The sequence below is a fragment of the Schistocerca gregaria genome, unplaced genomic scaffold (genome assembly GCF_023897955.1).
Source record: "Schistocerca gregaria isolate iqSchGreg1 unplaced genomic scaffold, iqSchGreg1.2 ptg000673l, whole genome shotgun sequence".
NCBI classification, from domain to species: domain Eukaryota; kingdom Metazoa; phylum Arthropoda; class Insecta; order Orthoptera; family Acrididae; genus Schistocerca; species Schistocerca gregaria.
This window is the reverse complement of record NW_026062056.1, coordinates 1-25,207: the sequence shown is the minus strand read 5'-3', so window position 1 is coordinate 25,207 and position 25,207 is coordinate 1. Positions and strand designations below refer to the sequence as shown.

The 25,207-nt window shown below is 36.5% G+C and overlaps 5 protein-coding genes, 2 long non-coding RNA genes and 1 other non-coding gene across 11 annotated transcripts; 3 read left to right on the top strand and 5 right to left on the bottom strand.

Annotated features, from left to right (window-relative positions):
- Positions 1-103: 103 nt before the first annotated feature.
- LOC126318651 (elongation factor 1-beta-like) lies at positions 104-4,424 on the bottom strand. Of its 4 annotated transcripts, none has more exons than XM_049993470.1 (4): positions 2,078-2,267; positions 1,191-1,928; positions 547-863; positions 104-483 (listed from the first exon to the last, which is right to left on the bottom strand). In XM_049993470.1, the coding sequence occupies exons 2-4, from the start codon at positions 1,271-1,273 to the stop codon at positions 263-265; spliced, it is 621 nt and encodes a 206-aa protein (XP_049849427.1). In that variant the 5' UTR covers positions 1,274-1,928; positions 2,078-2,267; the 3' UTR covers positions 104-262. The 4 variants fall into 4 exon arrangements, 1 of the variants encoding a protein (XP_049849427.1); XR_007557417.1 differs by lacking the exon at positions 104-483 and having other exon boundaries at positions 1,191-1,240; positions 1,396-1,928; positions 2,078-4,424; XR_007557418.1 differs by lacking the exon at positions 104-483 and having other exon boundaries at positions 1,191-1,240; positions 1,396-1,928; positions 2,089-4,424.
- Positions 4,425-4,508: 84 nt separating this feature from the next.
- Positions 4,509-5,451, top strand: LOC126318653 (uncharacterized). Its single transcript, XR_007557419.1, has 5 exons — positions 4,509-4,638; positions 4,741-4,835; positions 4,932-5,007; positions 5,099-5,286; positions 5,362-5,451. It is a non-coding gene; the product is annotated as an uncharacterized LOC126318653 (long non-coding RNA).
- Positions 5,382-6,330, bottom strand: LOC126318652 (enolase-phosphatase E1-like). Its single transcript, XM_049993471.1, has 2 exons — positions 6,247-6,330; positions 5,382-6,181 (listed from the first exon to the last, which is right to left on the bottom strand). The coding sequence occupies exons 1-2, from the start codon at positions 6,257-6,259 to the stop codon at positions 5,382-5,384; spliced, it is 813 nt and encodes a 270-aa protein (XP_049849428.1). The 5' UTR covers positions 6,260-6,330.
- A 241-nt stretch (positions 6,331-6,571) lies between these two features.
- Positions 6,572-9,532, bottom strand: LOC126318611 (uncharacterized). Its single transcript, XM_049993421.1, has 3 exons — positions 9,418-9,532; positions 8,996-9,202; positions 6,572-8,937 (listed from the first exon to the last, which is right to left on the bottom strand). Exons 2-3 carry the CDS (start codon positions 9,102-9,104, stop codon positions 6,893-6,895), a joined length of 2,154 nt encoding a protein of 717 aa, XP_049849378.1. The 5' UTR covers positions 9,105-9,202; positions 9,418-9,532; the 3' UTR covers positions 6,572-6,892.
- A 935-nt stretch (positions 9,533-10,467) lies between these two features.
- On the bottom strand, positions 10,468-11,234 carry LOC126318660 (uncharacterized). The gene is made up of 3 exons (XR_007557422.1): positions 11,172-11,234; positions 10,973-11,097; positions 10,468-10,871 (listed from the first exon to the last, which is right to left on the bottom strand). It is a non-coding gene; the product is annotated as an uncharacterized LOC126318660 (long non-coding RNA).
- Positions 11,235-12,023: 789 nt separating this feature from the next.
- Positions 12,024-17,443, top strand: LOC126318650 (uncharacterized). The gene is made up of 3 exons (XM_049993469.1): positions 12,024-12,663; positions 12,966-13,118; positions 13,190-17,443. The coding sequence occupies exons 1-3, from the start codon at positions 12,586-12,588 to the stop codon at positions 14,405-14,407; spliced, it is 1,449 nt and encodes a 482-aa protein (XP_049849426.1). The 5' UTR covers positions 12,024-12,585; the 3' UTR covers positions 14,408-17,443.
- Positions 17,444-18,953: 1,510 nt separating this feature from the next.
- Positions 18,954-19,026, top strand: Trnaf-gaa (transfer RNA phenylalanine (anticodon GAA)). Its single transcript has one exon. It is a non-coding gene; the product is annotated as a tRNA-Phe (tRNA).
- Positions 19,027-19,624: 598 nt separating this feature from the next.
- On the bottom strand, positions 19,625-21,467 carry LOC126318605 (uncharacterized). The gene is made up of 3 exons (XM_049993415.1): positions 21,277-21,467; positions 20,768-20,988; positions 19,625-20,689 (listed from the first exon to the last, which is right to left on the bottom strand). The coding sequence occupies exons 1-3, from the start codon at positions 21,388-21,390 to the stop codon at positions 20,164-20,166; spliced, it is 861 nt and encodes a 286-aa protein (XP_049849372.1). The 5' UTR covers positions 21,391-21,467; the 3' UTR covers positions 19,625-20,163.
- Positions 21,468-25,207: the final 3,740 nt, after the last annotated feature.

Below are 25,207 nucleotides of genomic sequence, written 5' to 3'. Positions count from 1 at the left end.
TGAAGAAGTTGCCTAATATTTGAATTTATAAAAAATCATATATGAATAAACTGTCTGGCACGGGGGCTATGGATATACAGGAACATGTCCTGATAAGATCATTACACATAACAGAATACAGAACACGGTTCACCTTATTGTGGCCATTTTCACAGGAGAAGCATTTTAACAAAATTCTATGAAATGCTGCAAAGGCTAGCCTATTCTAATTAAAATTTTCTCGTATTTTTAATTATTTGGTTGAGTTAATTACCGCACTTTCTCAAAGTTTGTTGAACGAGAAAATGTCCACAGATTGTACCATGTCTTCAAATTCTTGAATCTTCATAATAACGTCTTCTTCGACAGATACAAGGTCATCAACGACGTGACAAGCTATCTGCAATTTCTTGATACCATATGCTATATCATCGAGTTTGGATGCCTTCCACTCTAGCCCTTCTTGTTTAATAGTGCGGATTTTTTTCTCCAATTCCAGAAGGTCTAGTTGATACAACGTCAATTTCCGCAATAAAAAGGTACAATTTTTAAAAAAAATTTACATACCTACTTCTTCGCCCCAAGGCTTGACATCCAATATGATGGCGGACCTTTCTATGACTGGAGCCTTAGCTGGCTTAGCTTTTGCTGCCTGCTTGCGGCTTTCATTTGCTGCCTTTTCTTCTTCTGTCTCTTCTCCGAAGAGGTCTATGTCTTCTCCATCAGCTTCCGACTGATTTACCTCGGCTGGTTTAGGCCAAGAATTGATCGAATCTTTAAAATGAGAAATGTGATTGTACCAACGGAGGATGTGTGTCCATTTCTCTTCTGGGGCCTTCCCCATTTCTTTAAAAACTAAAGCATCATCAGAAGTTGGCTGATACCTGAAAAGTAAGATGTTAGGCTGAGTTATCGTAGGTTAACACTAAAGAAGTCAAGATTTGGGCTAATCACATAGCCAAAGCCATCTGTATGTCTCGAAACCGGTGTATGAAAGCTTATGGTGCATATTTGCAGATGAAATGCTCCGAGAGACGATAAGCTATACGTGATCTGCCTATTTAGGTAGATAGTGGTATTCAAAACTTTGCAGAAAAATGCTATCTATATACATCCTTCCACCTGAAGCGATGTCGCTCTGGAAAAAGGACGACGGCAGAGAACAGATTCCGCAGCAGCTTAAAATATTAAAATAGGATGAATAAGCATACCCTGTAATATACGATTCATTGGCTAAATGCCCATTTAATTTTCCAAATGCCTGATTGTTATTGAGAGGAAGAAATTTAGACATGTGTTGAACGAATTGAAATCAAAAAATGGGTAAAACAATGTTTGATTTGCGCCCCTAATATTTTTTTTAAAATATTTTTTCTGATCCCCTCTTTTCATCAATTCTCCGGATCCCTTCCGCACCTTTTACATGCATTTGCATTTTGATCCCAAGCTCCGGTTAAACCAGAAACCAGGCATGTGAGTTCAACTTTCTTCAACCAGCATTCTCTCGTATTTGCATTCGAATTCTAGCCTTGCCAACTCGGCAGAAGTTTTCTCGATTTACTTTTTTTTCGTATTCCATCGAACTGATATTTGGTAATAGACGCCGATTCTTGTTATCGCATCTAGGCACCAGTTCTCCAAAAGAGAAAGAGCCAAACAACTGTCTTAACAAATTATTCTTTAATACGTGCACTCGGATTATATTTACCCGTATTTTCTTTAGAGGCAATATCTTAGTTCTGAAAAAGCAGCGCCACAACAAGCAGCTGAAAAAAAAGTTTACAGTTTTTGCCAATTTCTACATGCCATCTATAACTGTAACTCGAAGAAGTAAAAGATTTTAATCTCCTTCGAACAAATTTTATACTGGTTTCATCATTGCGCAGATCTTTCTGCTCTTTTCCATCTATACCCGTCACCGCAACAAAGAAAATGCAGTTTTCGGACTCCTGTCATAGAACGCCAGTTTGCGGTACATAAACGTATCAGTAAAGTCTACAAATTTATTTCCATGCCGTACAAAAAATAATTTGGTATCTACTAAACCATTGGTGCAACATTTTTGTGCTCATACGGCACCTAGACAGAGATAGAATACCTTCTACTCACCTTTCAGGTGTACTCGCTCAAGTATTAATCCAGGGGTTGACATTGGCCAAGGAATACAGATAATAGTAGTTACTGAATGCTACAACTTAAACTGTCAGGCTCCTCAACCAGATATTCATAAACCAGTTCCTCGCATGACGGATGGCATATAGCAATCAATCGACAGAGAGCTCTTCTGAGTACTTTCGGCAGAAATTTGCATTTAAAAAAAAAGCCAATTTACTCTTCTTTCACATCAAATTACCATTGATTGTTATTTTAGATGTACTACTTTTATTCATCGAACGAAAAAAGAATGTTTGACTTGCTCTACAGCCACAAAACATATCTGCCAAAGGAACTTTCCAATACACATGTAAGTGAATGATGGTATTACATATTGCTGTTCGTTTGATATTTAATCTATTTCAGATATTTCAAACCAAAGTTGCTGTTTGAAGTTATACTTTACGTATATATATCACGAAGAAAGACAATTTTTGGCTGTATTAAAAAAACGACTCTTGCGTTTTCATTGAACCTCTCAAGAGCCAGAGAAATGTTTTTCTTAACAATGCAGCCAAATAAGAAACCAAATTATTCTAGACGGCTCTTTAACTTGTAATAGAATTCGACGAGTGAATTATGGCCTATTTTTTTTATACATAAAACCTTCTGCTTATCATCTCCATTCCACAATAAGTAGCCGAGCATTTCAGCATGCTCTTTGATCGACTGATATAGCTCTGGGTGATCGCTAGGTTCAAATTCCCACCAAATAGCGTAATGCCATTCAAACCGAAACCGCTCTTCTTCCCAAAATAACAATTGCTCTTCAACTTGCTGTGTCACCCGGGAGCTGCGGTCAGATCCCAAAAACATTTGTTTTAGTTCCTCGTCCTCATGCAAACTAGTCCCTGATCCGGGAAACGTCAGTGACAACTCATTTTCTGTTGCTTGTAATCCAACCAATTGATCTGAAGAGACAGTGCGTCTATTCATATAAAGGTAATCAATAATATGCTTAGCATGAATACCGAGTTTAAACGCGGAATTGACACTTTTTCTCGTAATTTTAGCAGTACAAAGGTTTGGAAGTCTATGCAAAATTTCAGCGAAAAGAGCTATAGATGCAATTACGGCTAGAGAATCTGTATATGCGTATAAATAGAAATTCGACTCGACTAGAATTCCTCCTAACCAGTTTCCGAAGTCTGAGACATTTCTATCTTGTTTGCTTGACTCTTCAAAGATCTGAGTACAAAGTGGTGTTGTACAAAAATGTGTCAGCTGGTCATCCGTTTTTAAAAAGTAAACAAAACCAAAAAATTCCAAGTCTTGCAAAAACTGTTGCTGCTGAGTTGAGAATTGGTTAACGGAATAGACCACACTTTGAGACAAGACTGTGGATAGGTATATAAGAAAGTCGACGATTTTAGCCTGAATAGATACATCGATGTGATTAGAAATCCAATTAGACAAGAGTAGCCATAGCTGCGACGAAATATCGGACAGCAAAAATTTATACCCGCTTGTTACAAGAGACAGTTGAGAGGTACCAGAATCGTCTATCAGCTTAGAATCTCTATATAACTGGTAGAGCTTTTTATCTAATTTTGTTGATCGGTTTGCTTTTCCGAATATCTGAAAGAATTTATTATCGGGTAAGGCAAGCTCCACTAGCGGCATAATAATATACTCCCACTTACTCTTACAATATTCCAAAAGTGTCGGTGAGTCAACATATGATTTCTGTATCTTACTGTCTAAAACTACAGGTTTAATTGGAACAGTTTGAAAAGCTCGATACAGCGTTACGCGAAAAATTTCTTCTAGAGAGACATAGCCATTCTCAATAACAAGCAAGTTGTTATTCGACAGTGGCGTTATTATTTGAAGCTCTACGAGGACGAAATTGTCTTGAGCAACTTTGAATTCATTTTTTTCCTTCATTGAGCAAAAATCCTTTTCAGTGTTTGAGATAGAAATTGCGGGAAATGCGATGTCTGCCTTCTCCTTTGTCGGCGGTAGATATAAATTCGGCGATAATTTATCGGGACTTGAACAGAGGGTAGAATACGGGAGGGGAGAGACCATAAGATGTAGTACGAGGAGGCGATCTTGCTCGCTTAAATTTTTAAAAAGTGCCAGGCAGCAATGTGGCTGTTTGAGGAGCTCCTCACGGGTACTTTTTGGAAGCCTGGAAAGGTACGTAGAGATATTCATGGTGAAGCAGGTGGGCAACTAAAATGGTACAAACTGTTCCGGGAAGGAAGGCAGGTGTATGAATGAAAACCTGTGACAAAGAGTATCAGAACTCACATCTGAACGAGATTAGGCACACTCTCACTGAAGTTGATTTGTTGAAACAGTAGTACTCTTTCAATAAAAAGCATCTGGACAGAGAAAAATTGCTATTCCTTTTTACGGAAATTTGTTTTTTTTTAAGCAGTGCTTAGAGCATAAATTTCGCTATTTATAAGACTGGCACAGATGATCGGAGAACCTTCAAAATCAAGGCTGGACGCCAAAAAATCCATTACACCTTCTTCCAATTTGAGCAAGATGAAGGTATATGAGAAAGGACACTTTGTGAAAGGAATTTTCTCTGTTTTTGCTTTCCTATCGCAGTATTGCGTTTTGTCTAACCTTTTGTCGCTAATGGTTAACAAGTTTATGCAAAGAGTCCAGGAAAAAAAAGAAAAAAGTTTACTTCCAGAACAAGAGAACGAAAATGCCGAAGAGTGGTCCTCTGTCAGCGATGAAATGTACGTTATCAAACACACTTAGTTGATGAATATGCACATGATAGAGAGAATTTATAAATGGGCGTTTTTTCATTCTCATTTTTCTCTCAATTCCAGGGTTGTCTCTATCGAAGATTCGACAACATTTGTCGGTGGCATTGGCCGTCGTTCATTTGGAAACTATAATGTTCTAGTACGCTGCACACATTTTTTGTATAGATACACTAATTCGATCTGCAGGCGTAATTTGTACAAAGAGAAATGTTACTCACCTGGTAATTTAGTCGGCTTTGTCTGGTCCAAAGTATGCTGCAATCGAGGAGTTATCCCCAGATATTCACGAATTAAATGACAGGTTTTAGAAGGCTCAACTCGGATGAGGAAAAAGATACGCGTAACACCATATCTACTATAAAGCATGTACTAGATGTGTGCAGTACAACAAAGCATCATACAACATACTTACCTCATCGTATGTCATATTCGGAGATCTGTTTTACTTCTGCATATGTGCATACTCATCCTCTTTTTCTCTGCCTATACAAAGCAAGAGGAATCAATATGTCCTCAATTTTTATCAAAATTATACAGTTCCCACAGCCTGTCAAAATTGTCGACTTCTTCAAATCCATGATTGGATGGAACTGGTTCATTTCCTTCTCTTATTGATAAAAATACGCTCATACCTGCTTCCTTTGCAGATTGGGCTTCTTTTATGTTGTCAGTACCAAACAAAACTTCATTTTCTGCCAACTTCGGAAACCTTTGTTCTAACTGCCCTCTTATCGACTCCCATATTGTTTGGTAGCTCGCAACACAGAGTTTGTGTCCAATGCTTGTGTCAAAGTGTCCGGCTATGTAGGGCAATAGACTGCCGTTTTTCGTGTGTTCAAATAAAAGTTTTTGAGCATTGATGCTCCCCGACGAATAAATAAATATCGGCGTTTGGGAGGCTTTCCATCGATCGAATGCTCTCAATACATCTGGGTAGACCTCGCTCACCAATTCTCTTGATTCAAACCCTTTTTTCCATACACGACCTTGTAATCGTTTTAATGATGAGTCTTTTCTGTTCTCGTCCATCATAATCGATATCCTAGACATCGCGATATCTATGATAGTGCTTCTGTTTTCAGAGAGAGTTATGTCAAGGTTCTGAGGACATGAGATGCCCGCTTCATCTGTATTAATTAGTGGAATATTCAAAATTTCTAAAACATCAGCTTGGGTTTCTTTGTCTGCTGAATCGAGTTGCGTTTTGAGGTATTCGAGTACATGCTTCCGAAAATACGAGAAAAGTATTTTGTGGACAAAGGCAATGGGGGTGACAGTGCCCTCGATGTCAAGGAGAACGACGCGGATACGAGCTGTAAAACAGGTCGTCAATAGATTATTTATTAGAAATAAAATGCTAAGGGAGCTTAGAGCGTACAACTATCAAGCATGCTTCACAATGGATGCTTAACGGGGTGACGTGCAGATGATAAAGGATAGTAAAAACCGATTAATAAAAAATTTTTCAATCTACAGAACTAAAAGTGTATTGTCTAAGAGGTTGAAACCGCATCTTTAACTCGAAACAGGTGGTACTTTGTTTCTTTGAAAATAAAGGTTAAGTATTTTTCTTTTCTTATAGGATTAGAACAGATAAACTATCTCTTATTCAAATTCGAGATCTGCAAAAACCTTGTAGCCTTGAAATCCAAGGGATCAAAGGGGCCCAAAACTGTACTGCAAAGAAAAATATGATATAGAGGTCTTAAGTCAATTGACTTTAAAAATTTTTTATTTTAGTTCTGAATCTATACAATTTTACAGAAGAAGCGAATTTTATACTTCCCTTAATTTCAAAGCAATATTTGGCTGACTAAAAAGTATTATTTCTATGCATGGTTGAGTGCGGTCAATTTGATTTTTCATCTGAAATCTGTTTTAAAACCATTGAGAATGACCATCGAAGGAAATAAATCTAATCAAAATAATCTTTGCGACCGATATTTTAGAGCATATTTTCACATATCTCTATGCTTTACAAAAAATTAACCAATTTACCGTCTGTCTATAACAAATGTAATTTTTTACGATATAATTAACTGCTGCCTTATATTGCTTTGTTGAGTTTGCAAGTCTTCTACGCCTATGTCTGCATTCCTTATACAGTCCCTAAATACGCTTCGGTTTTGCTTGTTCGAATTTTCAAGTACTTGTAAACACTGATTGTGTAATTTTTTTTGATGAGAATCTACAAACATCATTTCGTGATTTTCCAATAACCACTTGGCTGACTCCGGCGTAAAATCTAAAAATTCATAATAGCAAAATTTTGCAAAATGATCGACGACTAAACCACTTGCGTCTATATGATGTTCTCCTGTAATACTCTCTATCATGCCTGACTTAAATAACGAATCGTAAAAAGGACATCTGGCAGCCATAATTGCGCGATGGACCGGCAACCGGACTCCATCCTGCGAAACCAAGTAAAAGTCTGTTTCATATTTTTCTTCGTACATCTGCTTCAATTGAGCTGAGAACTGATTGTAGTAATAATCAAGCATGTTCTTGTCTATTGTTGTATACATTATATCGTTTTTTCGCAAATTTTTCTGGATTGCCAGCGAAATTTGAAACTCTGAATTAGACAATGATATGCTTGATAACAAATTTTGGAATTCTTTTAGCTCTTCTGAGCTACAGTCATCTAATATATAGTCTCCGCCATATATATTCATAAATAAGATGGAGATGAGTCTCGGATTTGCATTTCTGATTATATTTTGTTTGTCTTCGCTGAGCAGTGATGGACACCTTACCTTGAAAAAAAAGCGATGCACAGGGTAGCGTATTTTAGAATCGGTCTCAATGTAATAGTCTGCGTAATAATCTTCTGGATTAAAATACAGCTTTGCAAAGTTGATATGAAATTCTATGCAATAAAGCAAAATATGAGAGTGAAAACTTCCTGCTGTTATAGCTTGAACCATCTTACCGACGTTAATTGAAAACCATGTACTTTTCTTTTCTGTTTGATCTATTTGCCCCCTTGTCGTATTATGTGGAATTGATTCAAATAAACTTGCATTAAGATTATATGGGTTAGGTGCACCTTGTTTATAAAATTCTAGCGTATATAATTTACCGTTCCGCGTCAATAAATGCATATGATATGCTCCACATTTAATCATACGGACTTCCTCGTGATTATTCTCCTCATAATTACTCTTCCATATAATTTTAGGCGATTCTGGCAATTCGTTATTGTCATAGGAGGTACCTCCACTTGATAAATATGGTGTGCCCCAATACCAAAGTCTTCCTTGCTGTGATAGCGCACATGTATAATTATTGCTAGAGACTATACGAACGATCATCTGGTTCTGTATTCTAATTTGAATGGGCACCTTAGAGTAATTGTTTGAACAAAATGATCCAAATTGTCTTTCCACGTTAGAACCGATTTGATACACTTCGCCCAGTGAATTCAAAAACACCGTGTGATCGGATCCACAGGCCAATTGAACGATATTCAACTGTGAAAGTTCTTTTACCAGGCGCGGTGCATATACATAATCTTTTTTTGCAAGACCCAATTGCGAGTGACTATTTCTTCCCCATGCATATACATTTTGGTTAGTAGTTACTAAGATACTATGAAAATACCCACATTCTAGCAGCTTAATTCTTTCCACTTTAGTAGAAAATGGCAATATTGTTTTTTTCGGAGTACGATAGCAGATCTTTAAAGTATTGTTTCCAATTTGTCCAAAGGCATTATTTCCACTGCTATACAATACGTGATTTACAGTATAGAAGTGAGAGTGAAATACGCCGCTAGCCACATATATAACCCCTTTTCCTTTTAAGGCTACAATCTCAGTAGGCGTTGAAACTATCATTCCACTTTTTCCAATTCCACATTGGCCATAGTTGTTCCATCCGTGACTAAACACTCGGCCATCGAAAGTAGTAAATACAGAATGGTACTTTGCAGCATGAATGTATTTTACCCTTTTAATGGTAATTCCCTTGACTACTCTGGGATAAAAGCTATCTTTTAAATTTCCAAAACCAAGTGCACCTCTTTCTCCATTCCCCCAGCTTAGAAATTCGCCACTGGTTTTTCCTAACAAGACAATTAGATTACTTTCAACACATCCTATTGTTCGTATTGGATACCGTACCGTTTTTTTTCAAATCCTCTATAGTACAAGGGTTATCTTCATCTAAATCTATTTCTGTTTCTATTTTATAACGTCTTTTATTGTTTGAATGAGAAAAGTGATTTCCCATACTTTTATCGATATCTGTCTGTCACCTTTTCAAATTCACTCGAAGTAATTGATTATAGGGCATTACTTGAGATCATAGTTCTATTAATTCCAGTGATTCTGAAAAAAAATAATTCAGCAACTAAATAATATAAAACCATTATCAGCGGTATTAAAAAGCTATAGACAAAGCAATTTTCACAGTTGATTTAGGTCCATAGACTATAAGAATGCATGTCACAAGATTAGATCTTGTGATTATCCAAAAAGAGGTAGTCACTGTGCTAATTTCACACAGCAATATACACTTGCGCTGAATTTTTTGTAGGACATACTTGGAATTAGGTGACAGATGTTAATGTAATCTACTCGTATAATATAGAATAGCAAAAAATATCGGGTGTAGGCACAGACTTTCGAAAATCAGAAACTCTAGATTCAGTGGTCAATAGATTAATTTTTTGCGTATAAACTACATAGTTTGCACAAATGTGTCTAATGCGTTATTATGCACATTTGTGTATAATTAATCAACTTTTAAATTTTTGTGTTTGATTTCGTTATTAGACATTACTAGAAAGTATAGGGGATCCATGAGTGTTTAGAATAAAAAAAAGTAAACAAGCAACACTAGAAGCTCACTTGACAAGAAACCTATTTACTTATTTAATCCATGAAGAACTCAAAATTACTTTCAAATCAATTATGTGTTAAAGATGAATTCAATATTCAATAGAATTCTATCCATATTCTGGATTCTGTATGAAGTGCAATAAAATGTCAACAAAAGCAAAAAGTAAATAAAATCATTTAAGTACACTTAAACCAAATGTACTGGTTTTAGAAGATAAAGTACATTGCTACACCCATTATTTTGGATTCCATCCCTGTTTACTGTTAATAATAAAATATTTCATTGTGCCTTCTAGCACAAAAAGCTGCTGAGATATTTGTTCTATGTATTAATATAATATCTGAATAACGTTCGTTATCCACTTTTACCTGTTCTTATGTTAGTGGCTTACATGGCTTCCTATATCCTTATTAAATCGTATGCACAGGTCAAAGCTAGTATAATCTCTGTTTAGACAAGACTAGTTGATATACGTTGCAGCTCGTTCAATACCTAATTTCATTTGCAATAATAAAAAACGCTAAAATTGTATTATTTTCTAGAGAGCATATATACCTGAGTCAACGATATGCTGTTCAGTAAAGTTTCTGTTTTCCATAGCAAATATTTCATTAATCCATTATATTTTCTCTGTGATAAGATGGTGAAAATAGCGCTATTCTCAAAATTGCTTAAATTATTATAAGAGATGTATGTGTTGAATTAGAAAATTTTCATTTATTACATAGCTAGCTTATCAGATGCTCGTTTCCACCTCGGTTTATATTTGAGATGTTGGTAAACTTCATACATTTGCTTGACAAAGTTATATAATTGTTAGAAATTTTCAAAAATACCATTGAAATCGAGCGGATTTATCTATTCGGCTACGTGGTTCGTCATGCTCAATATGCATAATACATGTGCCGATCTTTCTATTGATACATTTAGGTATTTTCATAGTCATGAACCTTTCTCAAGAGATAAGCGTTTATAGAATATGAATGCGAAAATTGACATATGTCAGAAAGCTTGAATTTGGTCGATTTGCAATAACGATACAGATGCCTTTAAAAACAGTTTCCTTAGGTTGATTTGAGTGGATGAATGTTATGGCATGTCCATAGTACTTGAATAAGCATCCTTTTTTAAATCTTGATCTTCTTTTTTTTCAGGCTAGTTTTTACATGTTTTAAGGATATCAAAAATTGAATGAGTTCTTGAATTTAATATTCTAGCCCTGATAGTACCTACAGAATAATTTTATGGACGCATACCTTTAAAGTTTTTAGTTTAGTAAAAGGCCACTTTGGCTTAAATCTTTGGTATCTGATCGGCACATAGGTTTTAAAGGCCTTGTCTAAATCGTTTGTTTCTGCAGCAGAAATTAAAATTTCAACAACTACTATTTTTTGTTAGAATTTTTGATGAGCGGAGTTAATCTCAATTAACAGGTTGAAATCAAAATTGACAGACCATGATTAATGTTTAAAGACTGATTTGAAAACTGAGGAATGGCAGACTTAATCTTAAATTTAGCAGTTTCGATCCCAAGTTTGTTTGCCTTATCTAGAGACAATCCCTTTTAAGTGTGGAGAAAAAAATATGTTAAGTTTATTGAAGAAGCGGAAACCAAACTCTTTGAGTATAAATATCTTCACAGAAAACGAACAAGTTTTGTCATTTGTACTGCAGAATTTTTGAAAAATTTAGCTTATGTTTTTCTATGACTATTTTCAATTTTATACCTTTAACTGATTGTTATCTACAATACCACCTATGATGTATGTTTTTTCAAAATCGATGGTTTCCAGTGCATTTGGTGATTCTGGGGAGAGATAGACCAAATGTTTTTTGTTGTACAATTCTTCAACTGGTTTTGACTCTTTGACTAGCTAAAAGTAAAATATAGTTATAATTTTGTTCACTTGGATATAAAAATGTTCTAAAATCGTGCGTACCTTCCAAATTTTGTATCCATCGTGCGTGTTTAAGATTTGTTCTGTTAAAGAATTTGGAATTAAGGAAGTCAAAACGAGCTTCAACGGTCTATTTGATTTTTTCTATAAAAACGGAAATAAATATGTAAGAAATATTAATTTTGCAAGACATTTACATTTTTAGATCATGCATACAATAGCTGAATAGGAATATGCAATTTGAGCTACTAAACTGCGAAGTTGCTGGAAATGGCAATATTGTTTAAGTACAAAATTTTAGAGGTATCATAAATTCACATCTGGAAGGAATGTCTAACCTTTTTGCTCATATGGCTTTCGAATGATAAATCAATCACAACAGTCGGAAGAAAAAAGCTTATATCATTGGTTTCTATATCTTTTGACCATTTATTCTTGCCGACGCACTGCTTCTCTTTGTCCTCTTCTATTAGATCAATTAGATTTCGATTCAGCTTGAGTTTCTTAGTTGAGTTCAAAGACGATTCGAAAGCATATATTTGACCTCCCTCTTTCAGTATTTCGCTCATTATCCGGGAGATTTCTATTTTTTGCGAAGCTGGTATCACGCGTGCTATACTTAAGATGTCATGTACAGCCTTCCTGTCAAAATTCTTAAGTGTATTTGCAGTATAGTGTATCAGGTTAGACTGCCGGAAGATAAGGAACGTGCACTGCGGATAAAGCAAAGCGATATATGTAACCCTTGAAGTTAGGAAATGATTTTTTTGTATATAAAAATACTTATACAGACTGAACCCTTTTCTCTTTTTAATTAGTCTTATACACTCAAGAGAAATATTAGCATGTGCTAAAAGCGCCACTATATTGAAACATAAAATTGCGTTTATGATAAACCTTCTTTATCGAATTGTTATTCATTTCTTCTAGCTTTTTGGTGTATTACGTAATACACAAAGTGTGCTTACACCATGGTGTTGGCCGACATTGGAATTCGCATCAGCAATGCGCTGAAAAAGATGACAAATTCAACTGTTATCAACAATGAGGTACATTAAACTCTACAATGTGTTCCTGCTTACTTCTCTGCTTTAGCGTTTTGGTATTACGGTTTTATATGGAGGCTATTTCAAGCATGAATATCAAATGGAGTCTTATTCTGAAGCTTTGCTTAGCGCGCGTATTAAAAACCTAAAAGCATTTTAATTAGGATGGCCTCTCTCTATAAAGAGCCGCTTATAACAGTGCAATACGCAAATAATACCTTGCCTTATATGAACTGATGAGACTATATGAAATGGAACTACAAATGGTGTTCAAGCTATTTACTAACTTTTCGGTATTCATCAAGGTCATTGATGAGATGTTGAAGGAAATTTCGAATGCCTTAGTGACGGCCGACGTCAGTCTGAAAATGGTAATTGAACTCACCAATAACCTCAAAAAAGCATTAGACCTCGATTCGATGGCTTCTGGTCACAACAAGCGCATGATTATTCGCAAAGTGTGTACAATATTTATTTAACACAGATATATTAGTTGAATTTTCACACTAAGCTGCTATTTTCGGAATAGGCCGTTTTTGAAGAATTATGCAAGCTGTTGGATCCTAAAATCCAGCCTTACAAGCCGGTTCGGGGAAAAGTCAATATCGTTGTTTTTGTGGGGTTACAGGGTAATGGCAAGACAACTACGGTAAGCAAGTATGCGTATTATTATAAGCGCAAAGGCTGGAGACCAGTACTGCTATGCGTGGATACCTTTAGGGCTGGTGCATTTGATCAGTTGATGCAAAATGCAGCGGCAGCCAAGGTTCATTTTTACGGAAACAGGACTGAACGCGACCCTGTTCGACTCGCGAAAGAGGGCATTGAGAGGCTTAAAGCTGATCCAGAAATGTTCGATTTGATCATTGTTGATACCTCGGGACGTCATAAGCAAGAAGGAGACTTGTTTGAGGAAATGAAGCAAATTGTCAAAGCTATTAATCCAAATCAAATTGTGCTTGTCATGGATGGGTCAATGGGCCAAATGGCGTATGACCAAGCCAAAGCATTCAAAGAGGCAGTAAAAGTAGGTGCAGTGATAGTTACAAAGATGGATGGGCACGCAAAAGGGGGTGGAGCCTTGTCGGCGGTCGCAGCCACTCAGAGTCCGATCATTTTCCTAGGAACTGGTGAACGGTTAGAAAACCTAGAAGAATTTGAAGCAGCCCCATTTGTTTCTAAGTTACTTGGACTTGGTGATTGGAAGGGACTGATTGACATATTGAAAACATCTACTGCTAATGACGAGCGCTCGAAAAATCTGAACAAAAGGATTCAGGCAGGAAAGTATTCTCTTCGTGATTTGTACGATCAATTTGAAACAATTTTAAACATGGGACCCATTTCTCAGCTTATGGATAAATTACCTGGAATAGGTCAGATTAGCCAAGCTAAGGGCGAAGAAAGCAACAAAAAGTTCAAGAATTATATCGTTATAATGGATTCTATGACCGATGAAGAGCTTGACGTACCTAAAATAATCAATCAAAGTCGTATCGCAAGGATTGCGCGCGGCTCTGGACGATCCATTAAAGAAGTCAACGAAGTTCTTATGCAACACAAAACTTTCGAAAAAATCGTCTGCAGCGGCATAACGAACAAATTCAAGTCAGGTTATGGAAATATAGGAGCATCCCAACGAATGGCCAAGCTAATTCCACAAAATGTTCTTCAACAAGTCGGCGGATTGAGCGGTATCAATAACATAATGAAGCAGATGGGCGGAAATCTCAAAGACATGTTCTAGCTTGACCAAAGTCCCTCTGGTTCCATTTGCTAGTAAAGTTGCCCATTTTGTGTATAGAAATGAAAGATACATCGCTCTAGAACAACGGTCTAATTTGATTTGAATATAGATGCTCTTCGCTGCTAAGACTAGCGAAATTGATTGGAGATTAATTAACAAAAAAAACTGGTATTGCGAGTCGTATCGAGCTAAGTATATTTAGTGTTGGTGAAAAAATAAAGACATTTTGTTTTTACCGGCGACTATAGCCTTTCTCAGACATTTCCTTGACTATATCTGATATGGTCTCTATCACTCTTTCAGCTAAAATGGTCTGCTCATCTTGAGTACTCGTAGGTGGCGGTCCCATGTAATTCGTGTTGTGTTGTTCTAGTTGCCTACTCAATAGTCTGTTGTCTCTTTGGGTAATATTTTGATTGATGTTTCTTGTATTATCGCTATTATTCAAATACAGGCCCTTGCCACTATTCTGCCATGTACGTGCTGGCTGGGCATATTGTTTGTGTCCTAAATACCCAGCTTCGTTAGGATCTGGATATGCGAACTGATGGTAATTATACTGGCTGGGGTCAAAATAATTCATTACATTCTGATCTGGCGGATGATATATCGGCCAATGACTGTGTTGCCTGGTAGAGCCAAAGTATTGTGTCTTATTCTGTTCCAAATACATCGGTTGTCTAACGTATTGATTTGCATGGCCGGTATTTTTAAATGAATTACTATTCCACTCTGGATATGCTGGTTGATAACCACCGTATTGGCTAGGACCTAAATACTTGCTCGCATTTTGTTCTGGGTATAGCGTAGACTGATGATGGTAGTTGTATTGGTTGGAGCCAAAGTAACTCGCGCTCTGATCTAATGGATACATCAATTGATGGCCGTATTGACTAGCAGGGCCAAGATATCGAGTTGTATGCTGTTCTAGATTCATCTGCTGTTCGTTGTATCGGTCTGGGTGACTGAACTGCTTGAATACACCCTGTTTTGGATAATACGGTGTTGAATTATCGTAAAAATTCAACTTTTGCCTTGCGCTATGCTCTGAGTACGCCGTTTGAGGGGCGCTTTTACCAAAATTCAGGCATTTAGCTATGCTTTGGTCTACTACGTCACCCAGTCCGGTGTTCTTGAAATTTTTGTTTTCATTTTTGCATGGTTTGGTCGGTTCATTACCTTTGCCAATACCATGTTTCGTACTGCCTTGGAAGTTATGCTTATCAACGCTTCGTTCTGCCCTATCCAATTGGTTATCGCTACCATCGCATTTTTGATTGGTCCCAGCAGATTGAATATTTTCTTCAAGACTTGAAAGCTCAGTAATGCTCTGTTTTAAGCTTGTTGGTTTTTGACTATCCTCCTCGTCGCCTTCCACAATCTTGCTCACAGAATTGTCATTGTCATCTTTCTTCATCAAAGTGGCTTCCATATTGCCCCTGTCATCATTCTCGACTACCTTAGTCACCGGATCAATCTCATTGCCCTTGAGTTTCATGTCATCTTCTAAGCTGTTCTTATCGTCACTTTGTATCTCTTCGTCCGTCATATCGTCGCTGTTATTACTCTGTACTACCCCATCATTTACAGAACCGCCCTCTGTTTGTGCTACTTTGCTCGTCGAATCTTCATTGATACAATCTTGTGACGCTTCATTTGCCGAATCGCTACTGCTGTAACATTGTATCACATCGTCTGTCGAATCCTCATTATTATGGCTTTTTGTTACTTTACCTGTCGAGCAGTCATTCGCGTCAGTTTGTGGTGATTCACTCTCTTGGCTGTTATTGTCATTATTCTGCTTTAAATGGTCTGATTGGCGACTTCCATTGGCATCTTGTTCTATCTCGTTAGGCTGCTCATTTTTACCAACATTTGATTTCAAATCAGCTGTCTTGTTATTTTCCACTATTTCTTGCTGGGCATTTTCTTTGGTTTCCATTTTATTTCCCCAAATCAGATTCACATACTCCAACCTTGATTTTGCGAACCTGTCCCAGACTGGTATGTTGTATTTGGGTACGTCCTGTCCTCGAACATGTTTTTTTTTCTGGTTCTAACACCTCTTTTGAGCGAATCTGATCTAAATATATATTTGTGAATTTGTGTACGAGATGATGGTTCATTGGCTCAATGCTAGCCCATAGATGCTTGTATACTGTTAGCAAATATAAGACGTCTTCCCTTGAGTACTGAATCATCACCTCGGTCATTGGGCGAGTTTCCCAATACTTCGAGTTATTTTCCATATCTAGATGAGCCTGTTCTTTATGTTTGTTTTCCCCAGCATCTGTGTACTTTTTTAATAGTGTATTCAAACTGACAGGCAGGGGTGTGTTTCCTGTACTCTGTCGCTGATAGATAGAAAACATAACTTGTGTATCTATGACGTTTTTGAGGTAAACGTTTTTCGAGTGGTAAAGCACATCCGAATCTTGCCTGACGTCGTGAAAAACCTTGATAATAGACTCTGATTCTAAAATTTCTGCAAGCCCTCCCTCCTTGAAAAACTCTATGCCACCTTTAAAAATATCAAACAGATACACTATTGTTCTGTCCGAATATTTGCTTTTGAATGCAATTTGAACTAAACACAAGCTTGCTTCTCTCCCCTTTCCACTCCATTCACAATCAGCTGCAACAATATCGCACTCTCTTAGACGATTCACGGCCACTTGACAGTCTCTAAGCGTCTCAATAGGTTTATTACAAAATTCATCTGGATGCAGGTAAGTAATCGTTCATACAATCTTCTTGATCCACGTTTTCACTATACAAAACTATGTTGTTTTGGGTCCTAAGAACATGCATACCTGATTCGGAAAGCAAACGTTTTACTTCGTACTCTTGTTTTTTAACCTGTCGTTTTAGCTCCGAGATACTTTGTTTACTAGAGTCCACTGAAAGGTTTTTCAAACTGTTTTGCCGTTGTGTTTCCTCAAACTCTTTTCGGCGTGCGGCACGATAGGAAGTGTAGAGCTCGGGATCCAGCGCTATATCCGCCGGGTTCCATTTTCTTTTCTTTGGTTGAGAGGGAACTGTGGATGAACTAGAAGGCACCAGACTATGTTTAGCATTAGTTGGCTTTGGTCTAACAGAAAAAGCCTTTGTGGGTTCGACCTTTACCACTGATTTTCCAGACAATAGGTCGTCTAAAAAAGACATGATGTCTTCAAGAAAAAGTAAAGTAAAGGTGAACAGCCCAAGTGTAGATACGGGCTATAAGGTAATGATAAATCGTTTTGTTGAGCAAAAAGACGCCGAACCCAATCTCTAGAAGAGAACAGGCGAGCAGAAAAGAAATAATATAATGATGCAACTAAAAAACAATTGTTCTGTCAGACTTGTAGAGAAGTAATGCTTCGTTTCTGCCATTTGGCGTCAAAAATACAAGTTTTTTTAACATATTGTTTCTGTTATCGAATATACACACATTTTAGACAAACTATAGCATTATATAATTAATAAATTTACATACATTAAAATGTAACATACACAATGAAAGTTCTATTCGTCTAATTCGCATCCAATTATAGTTCCCCTATATCAATGTCATAGAATTCATTGCCATGTAGGCACTGTCAATCTTATTGGATTTTTATGTTTATGTCAAAGTTTCTACAGTATATATAAACTTGAAAAAATTACGCTATTTTATGTAATCGTCTGGCAAAGTCACGCGTTTACATAATTGTATTTTGAGATTGAAATAGCGTGTCTAAAATGACTGATCAATATGAGAATAGCTTTAGTTTTCAGAACACGTAATGCCCAGAGTTCGTCTGCATTATTTTACGTTTAAGCTGACTGAGAATGATATGGTAATGCTATTCAAATTGTGGCCATAGATTCATTTTATGCTTGTCGTTTTCATTGTTTGATTTTCCTATCTTACCCATATACATATATAATGTTGTATAAGAGTGTCCAGAACATAGCGTATGTCTTCAAGCGTCCATCCGAAAAATTTATTAGCTCTTGTAATTTTGGTACAATAGAAAAAGAGTTCAAACATACAAATAATCCGTCAGCAAAGCCAGCTAATAACAATGTTGACCAGCCTAAGCCGTATTCAGAGTAAGCGCATTTAGATATTTTCATTTTGCAGAATAGAACGATAGATATAAGCATAAATGTAAAGTGAAATAAAAACCCCCATAGACTTTTTAAACCTAGAATACCAGCGGCAATACCAGCGAAACCAGATGTAGCGATTCGCCTAAGTACAAAGCACGTAAAGTTTTGGTATGTTAGCAAAAAAATTCACATTCTCTAAGCTAGGAATAAAATCTGATCCGTAATGAAAGTACATTGATAAACTTGTACATTTAGCAACATAATTTTATGGCGTACGCAGTGTATATAATTCTCTTATTGCTCGTGGTTTTTCCGAGATCAAAATGCCGATTGATATCCATTCCAGTTATATGCTAAAATGCTCATGTTTATATGAACATAATGGCAGATAAGAATTAATTACAGACTATATGTATATGATATTTTGAAAAGTATTAATAAAGAGATATTACCATGTATATATATGAACGCCTTCTTAGCTCAATTGGTAGAGCGTAAGACTGAAGATCTTAAGGTCGCGTGATCGATACACGCAGAAGGCATAAATTTTTATTTTTACTCTTCTTAGATTTTGCCTCAAGACCTAGGTAATAGCTTATTTTTTCACTCGTTGTATTTGTCTCGATTGAGTTCGATCTATCGTTCTTCTTTGATAAGTCAATTTCCGGTTTTTAATTGTTTATATTGCTTGAATACTTTGACCGTAATTTTTTATATATAATTTTTTTTATTGAGAGAGATAGATTTCATCCTATATTTTGTTCAGACTACACTATTTTAATTGAAAGGTTATTTAAAAGGCAAAGTAGAGTAATGTTAAAAGACACTAAGTGTTTTGTGAAATCAAATTATGAAGCATGTTTTTTTTCGAGTATTATTGGTTTTACTGATTTTTTTGGCTATAAGTTAACTCAATCTAAATTTTTGAAAAATTAAACCTTTTTAAATATCACATAAGAGCATCACTAATATTACGTTATCAAGCTTTGTTTGGCCTATAAAACCGGCTTGATATATTTGCATTTTCTTAGCTCACAAAATCTATGCGATAGTCCGCTTAATTCCAATTCATTTCAATTAATACCTACGAAATTGAGGTGCTTGTATGGTTCCAATTTGACGAAGACAAACAAAAAACAATTTAGAAGCTACTCAAAATATATTATTTCTCAAGGGAGAGGGACAATGACTATATCTTAATCAAAACTATAAGCCGTTCAAATTCTATTTTGATTTGGTTATTTTACTGATGATGATCTAGACTATTTTGGATGCATTTTTTTATATGCAGTCCTTGTAAAAATGTTTAACTTGATTTTGCTAACGTGATGGTGGTTAACAGCTAGCAATGTATGTCTTTTTACAATTTTGGGTTAACAATATAGCTCGTTTCTTTTCGACTTAGCCCTGTCTCGCTGCATTATGAATGGCTATTGTATAATGTTGGCATATTTCTTGTTTGGCATAGACATTGTATTAGTTCACAAGTTTTTTGCGTAAAGCTACAAATTGCAGTTTAACAAAATTTTTATTGAATAAGCCACGTAAATTTCAAGCGACGGTAACCAACCTTCGCTAGATATTTCCCTCTTTAAGGTGTTCTTCAGCGCGCACTTACAGCAAGACAGCGGAGATTGAAATTAATTCTACCGAAACCTTGACAAAATCGAATATTTGAATTACGAGCCCTCAGAATTCGCAATCTGTACTTCTGACTGTTTCAAATTCATGGTTATTGTACGGATGTTGTATCGTTTATACAGATTATTCATTTTACTGTCGATAATAGCAATTCCGCATGCTTTTTTGAATATTTCTACCATGATGATTTTATCCGGATGTCTTAAATCTACGGAATGGCTAGGATCCATTTTAGATACTAACAGGTCACGTATGCTCTCTTTGAAGATAGAATTGTTATTTCTGGACTTTAGCTCAACCATGTATTTGTAGCCGCTACTCTTTTCATCTTCTCCTGTTTTTCTTTGAAAAGCTAATTCGATCAATGAAACCGCCGTTTTAGCGATAGAGTTTTCTGATGCTGCGCAGGTTTTTTGAATCGGAATTATTCTGTTTGTGTATCTTGTTCTTGGCTCTTTGGTTACATTAATTACGTAGTCGAGCGTTTCATGAACGAATTCAATTGGGTCTAAATTCTTATCCAAGAAATTGATAAATACAAGGTTTTTGCACCCACTATCAATTCTATATAAAAAAACTGTTAATAGCAATTTCATCTAAGGTATGAAAAGAGTTATTTTTGTTAATTTAGAAAGTCCATACACTTCAAATCTTTGAGGCTTTTGTTCCTTTAGTTGCCGAACCTCTTCATACAGTTGCGATTCCAGATCCGAAGATTCGGAATATTCTAAATTTGACGGTTTGTGTTGCTCTGCTACATCGTTGAATAAATCTAGTACTTCTCGAGCAGCCTTATGTTCTCTACATCTGTCCACGGTTACTAGAACACCATGGAGTCCACTTTGAAAATCTGATGTTATTGGCTAGAATCAGAAAATACAAAACTGTCAAGATGGCGTTTTCCTAGTATGAAATCAAATATGACATTTCTAACTCTTTTTTTTGTCAGCATGGGATTGAAAAACTATTTGGTTCTTATTCGAGTATTTCATCTTTCGTAGATGCAAATTGCGCATTTTAGAGGGTCGCCTCAAAGAAGAGGATTTGGGCTTTTGGTCTGTGCTTTTTGAAACATCTAAAATTCTGTTGTTTGAACCGGCCTTTAAGGGAATGCTTTATAAAACAACTTCTACATATATTAGTTTTGGTACCTTCTGTTTTTTGAAGCCGGCACTTCCTCTCATGAATCGCTTTTTACCCTGAATTCTGTTCGGTTCTGCCTGTATTTCAGTAAATGTGTTTCCTTCTGTATCTTTGTCAATCATTACAATCTATAAAAAAACCCGCCTTTTAGACAGACAAAAATTGGATTGAAAGCGGCAGTTATCTAATTTAGAGTATCAATTGTCTTACATAATTTTTATCAAAATTCATAACTTATCAATTTTTCTATCGTGTACATATAAACATCCTACCCTTTTGATAGATATCCCTGGTTCTTGATATGTGAATGACGTTACAGAAAGGAAGCGTTCATTAAAAATCAGCTCTCTCTATCTAGCGTTTTTTGCCAGCTTTTTGCCATGTCCGATTACGAATTAGTTCATCTTTTTGAAAGCCTTGAAATAAAGCCTACTGAAACAAAAAGCGTAGCTTCTCCTGACGCCTCAGGAAAACCGTTATCTTGCGAAATCTCTTCGGATCACCTACCAGATGATGTAATTGAAATTCTAGATGAAAACAGCGACCCTGTGCTTCACAAGACTTGTATGTAGATAGATTTATGCGTTGATAGATGCTGAGTGCAGAGTGCATAAATACTAACGTTTGCTTTTTTGTCATTTTGGTGTGCATAGCTTTCTCCCATTCCCAAAAGCTCAACTTCAATAATTTCCTTTCATATGGGAATAAGGCTGCGCAAAGTGGCCTTATTCAAAAAGCGATCAACGCTTACTTAGACGCTTTAAACATATATCCAGATCATCCCATTCTACCTGTTAAAATTAATAGTCTCTTAAAACGACAATATTATTTACACTCACTGAAATTGCTGTCCGGCAACTGGTATCGAACCGATCTCGAACAACAAACACAGGAATGCATTTTTAAGCCTTGGCTTCCCAAGCCTTTTAAAATCAAACAAACCATCTATGAGAGTCTGTATCCTCACCAACTTGAGGGCATAGTTTTTTTGTGGAGCCTATTCGAAAGGAAGACAGGCGGCATTTTAGCAGATGATATGGGACTTGGTAAAACAGTTCAGACTTCTGCTTTTTTGCACGGTCTTTTTTACTCTTCGCATATTTCTCAAGCGCTTGTTGTTGTGCCACTCTCTCTTATTTCTAATTGGGAAAGAGAGATCGCCAAATGGTGTCCAAATATACCCTTTTCAAAATTCCATGGCCCCCAAAGGAAGTTAGACGAGTTTCTTACCCAGCATGGTATTATATTGACTACATACGGTGTTTTACAAAAGAGTGGAGATCTTTTTTCGAATAGTAAGAAATTTCAAGATACAGTATGGGACGTGATTATTTTGGATGAAGGTCAAAAAATTAAAAATACGCGTACGCAAACCTATTCCGTTGTATCGGCAATTCAAGGAAGGACCAAAATCGTGTTGTCAGGAACACCCATTCTCAATAAAATTCAGGAGCTTTGGGTATTATTTGATTATTGCTGTGACGGTCAGCTTCTAGGCGACCGAAAAGAATTCGTCAATAAGTTTGAAGACCTCATCATTCGGGGGAGTTTGAAAGATGCTACTGAGGATGAAAAATTGAAGGCACATGCAACCCTGCTTGAGCTACGTAAGCGAATTGCCCCAAACTTTTTGAGACGCGAGAAGAAAGAAGTATTTAATACTACAAAAGGTAAATTGAATGATCAATCGTTGCCTACTCCGTCTGAAGCAGATATATTAGAGGAAGAGTCACCTTTTGATCCAGATGCCTCTAAACCTTCTCCCTTTTCTTGCTTGAAATATGATTTTGTTTGCTGGATAACTTTGACCCCTTTTCAGCTTGAATTGTATACTAAAATATTATCACAAAAGTCTTTGATGGAACAGTCAGATAGCCAGGTTTGCTTAGCCCTTAATACTGTCAAGCTTCTTCAGCAAATTTCCAATCATCCTGGATTGATTGATTTAAGCAATCGCCTTGTACAGTGTATCTCTTCTTCAACATCTCCATTGCCTTGCATGAAGTCTATTCTACTTAGCAGTAAACTGCAGTTTCTTAGCCATTTAGTTCAGCAATTGTCTTCAGAACGTCATCGTATTCTTATTTTTTCTCAGTCTCTCGTTATGCTAGATTTTGTGGGTTCCGTTTTGGACAACTCTCCTCATCCAATTAAGTACGTACGCCTTGATGGAAATATAAGACAAGCATCTCAACGTCAAACCATTATAGATCAGTTTGATCAAGATTCTTCTATTTCGTGCTTTCTGTTGACTACTCAGGTAGGTGGTATTGGGCTCAACCTAACGAACGCCAACCGAATTATTATCATCGATCCTTCTTGGAACTCGGCTTCAGATGACCAAGCAGTTGATCGTGCTTATCGAATCGGACAAAAAAAAGACGTCATCGTATATCGCTTAATTACATGTGGCACAATCGAAGAGTACATTTACCGTCGGCAAATTTTTAAAGGTGCACTCTCTATAAATGTCACAGGTAAAGATAAAGTACAGCAGAACTATGGATTTTTTTCCAGAGATGAACTTCGACGTTTGTTTGATTTCTGCCCAAAAGCAGCAGAGTGCTCTCGTACCCAGTACATCTTAAACATGCTATATTCTTCAGAAATTCTCGATACAAGCGTTATCGATTCATGCAATCAGAAAATATGTCACTTTCCTTACTTTTCAGCTATATCCGACCATGGTACACTTTATTCCAAAAGGATTCAATCGAAGATTGCGCGCCTCCGTCAAGACGATATTCCTAAATTCTACTTTGAGGATGCCCAGTTTTTGATCGAACAACTCGAAAGGACTATTGTGCCCAAGGACATCGTCCTTTCCGAACAAAAACGGATGGCTCGGTTACGGGCATACCATAACCCAAAAAAGTCTTCAGATTCACATGATTCATCGAAAGATAATCATCCTCAGGTTGCAATGACAAACCCTATTGATAAATTCGCAACTAAAACTAGGCAGAGTACACCACCCGCTGAGAAATCGTCTTTCTTAAAACCACGGACTAAAAATAGCGACTTTGTCGGGGGGCGGGACATAGTCCAGCTTCCTTCTGTCATCAAAGCAACAAATGATACCTATAAAAAAAAGCATGCGGTGCCTCAATTACCTTCAACAGAGGAGGGTCAACAGTTAGAGGCTTTGATTTTAGAACTGGGTGATATATCTTTTTCTCGGCACATGTCAGGAGATGAGAAAGCTCAAGATTGTAAAACATCAAATTCTGACTCGGTTTTGAAACAAATAAGTGATAAAAACAAGAAAGAATGATAGTATTAAACGTCATCAAAGGCTATTCAAAGAGGTGTTTAAAATTGAAAACATGCATCTTTTTTCTTTATAAAGCGGTTTTTTCATTTTTCTAGCTTAGATCTCATTTCAAAATAGTGAGGACAGAAATTTGCAGAGTACTAGCGCTTTATCATTCATCACTTATGATTTGCGAGACAGATGGATTTTCAAATCTTCATTTCCCGACCAAATACCAGATAGCTCGAGTCATCGTATATTTGGCAAATGATCATTTACCAATATCTCGGATGGCAATCACTCATACGCATTTGGATTGCCTCCACCCACACTTTAGTATTCACCGAGGACAGTTTGTCTATTCAATGTTTTAGATATCAATACCAACGAGAATAAACTGGCTTACTGACTTGTCCTTAAACTGTAGAAGTCAATCAAGTCTAGCCTTCAAAAAAAACCGTCTATTTTTATATCCGCCTAAATACACATTTACTTAGTCGCCTCAGTTCCATTATTACTAATCAACCTGGCCTTCTTTTATTGAAGCCAATAAAATTTCGCGGACTGGTAACTTATTTTTTATCAGTGTATCCTTGCAAGTTTTCATGCATGCAGTCTGTGAACGCTCGGACATCGTATATGAACAAAAAAATATATATACGCATAATTATCTGTCTCGCGTGTGT

What these genes read in the sequence shown, in the direction of transcription:
- LOC126318650 (XM_049993469.1), top strand. Translation starts at nt 12,586, where the DNA reads ATGGTGTTGGCCGACATTGGAATTCGCATCAGCAATGCGCTGAAAAAG. An exon ending in CAACTGTTATCAACAATGAG is followed by an intron (nt 12,664 to 12,965) that starts GTACATTAAACT and finishes GTATTCATCAAG; the next exon opens with GTCATTGATGAGATGTTGAA. An exon ending in AGCGCATGATTATTCGCAAA is followed by an intron (nt 13,119 to 13,189) that starts GTGTGTACAATA and finishes TTTTCGGAATAG; the next exon opens with GCCGTTTTTGAAGAATTATG.
- LOC126318651 (XM_049993470.1), bottom strand. Translation starts at nt 1,273, where the DNA reads ATGTCTAAATTTCTTCCTCTCAATAACAATCAGGCATTTGGAAAATTA. An exon ending in AATGAATCGTATATTACAGG is followed by an intron (nt 864 to 1,190) that starts GTATGCTTATTC and finishes CTTACTTTTCAG; the next exon opens with GTATCAGCCAACTTCTGATG. An exon ending in GCCTTGGGGCGAAGAAGTAG is followed by an intron (nt 484 to 546) that starts GTATGTAAATTT and finishes TGTATCAACTAG; the next exon opens with ACCTTCTGGAATTGGAGAAA.
- LOC126318611 (XM_049993421.1), bottom strand. Translation starts at nt 9,104, where the DNA reads ATGGGAAATCACTTTTCTCATTCAAACAATAAAAGACGTTATAAAATA. An exon ending in AGAGGATTTGAAAAAAAACG is followed by an intron (nt 8,938 to 8,995) that starts GTACGGTATCCA and finishes TTGTCTTGTTAG; the next exon opens with GAAAAACCAGTGGCGAATTT.
- LOC126318605 (XM_049993415.1), bottom strand. Translation starts at nt 21,390, where the DNA reads ATGATTGACAAAGATACAGAAGGAAACACATTTACTGAAATACAGGCA. An exon ending in CCGGCTTCAAAAAACAGAAG is followed by an intron (nt 20,989 to 21,276) that starts GTACCAAAACTA and finishes TTCTGATTCTAG; the next exon opens with CCAATAACATCAGATTTTCA. An exon ending in AAGCCTCAAAGATTTGAAGT is followed by an intron (nt 20,690 to 20,767) that starts GTATGGACTTTC and finishes TTTTTTATATAG; the next exon opens with AATTGATAGTGGGTGCAAAA.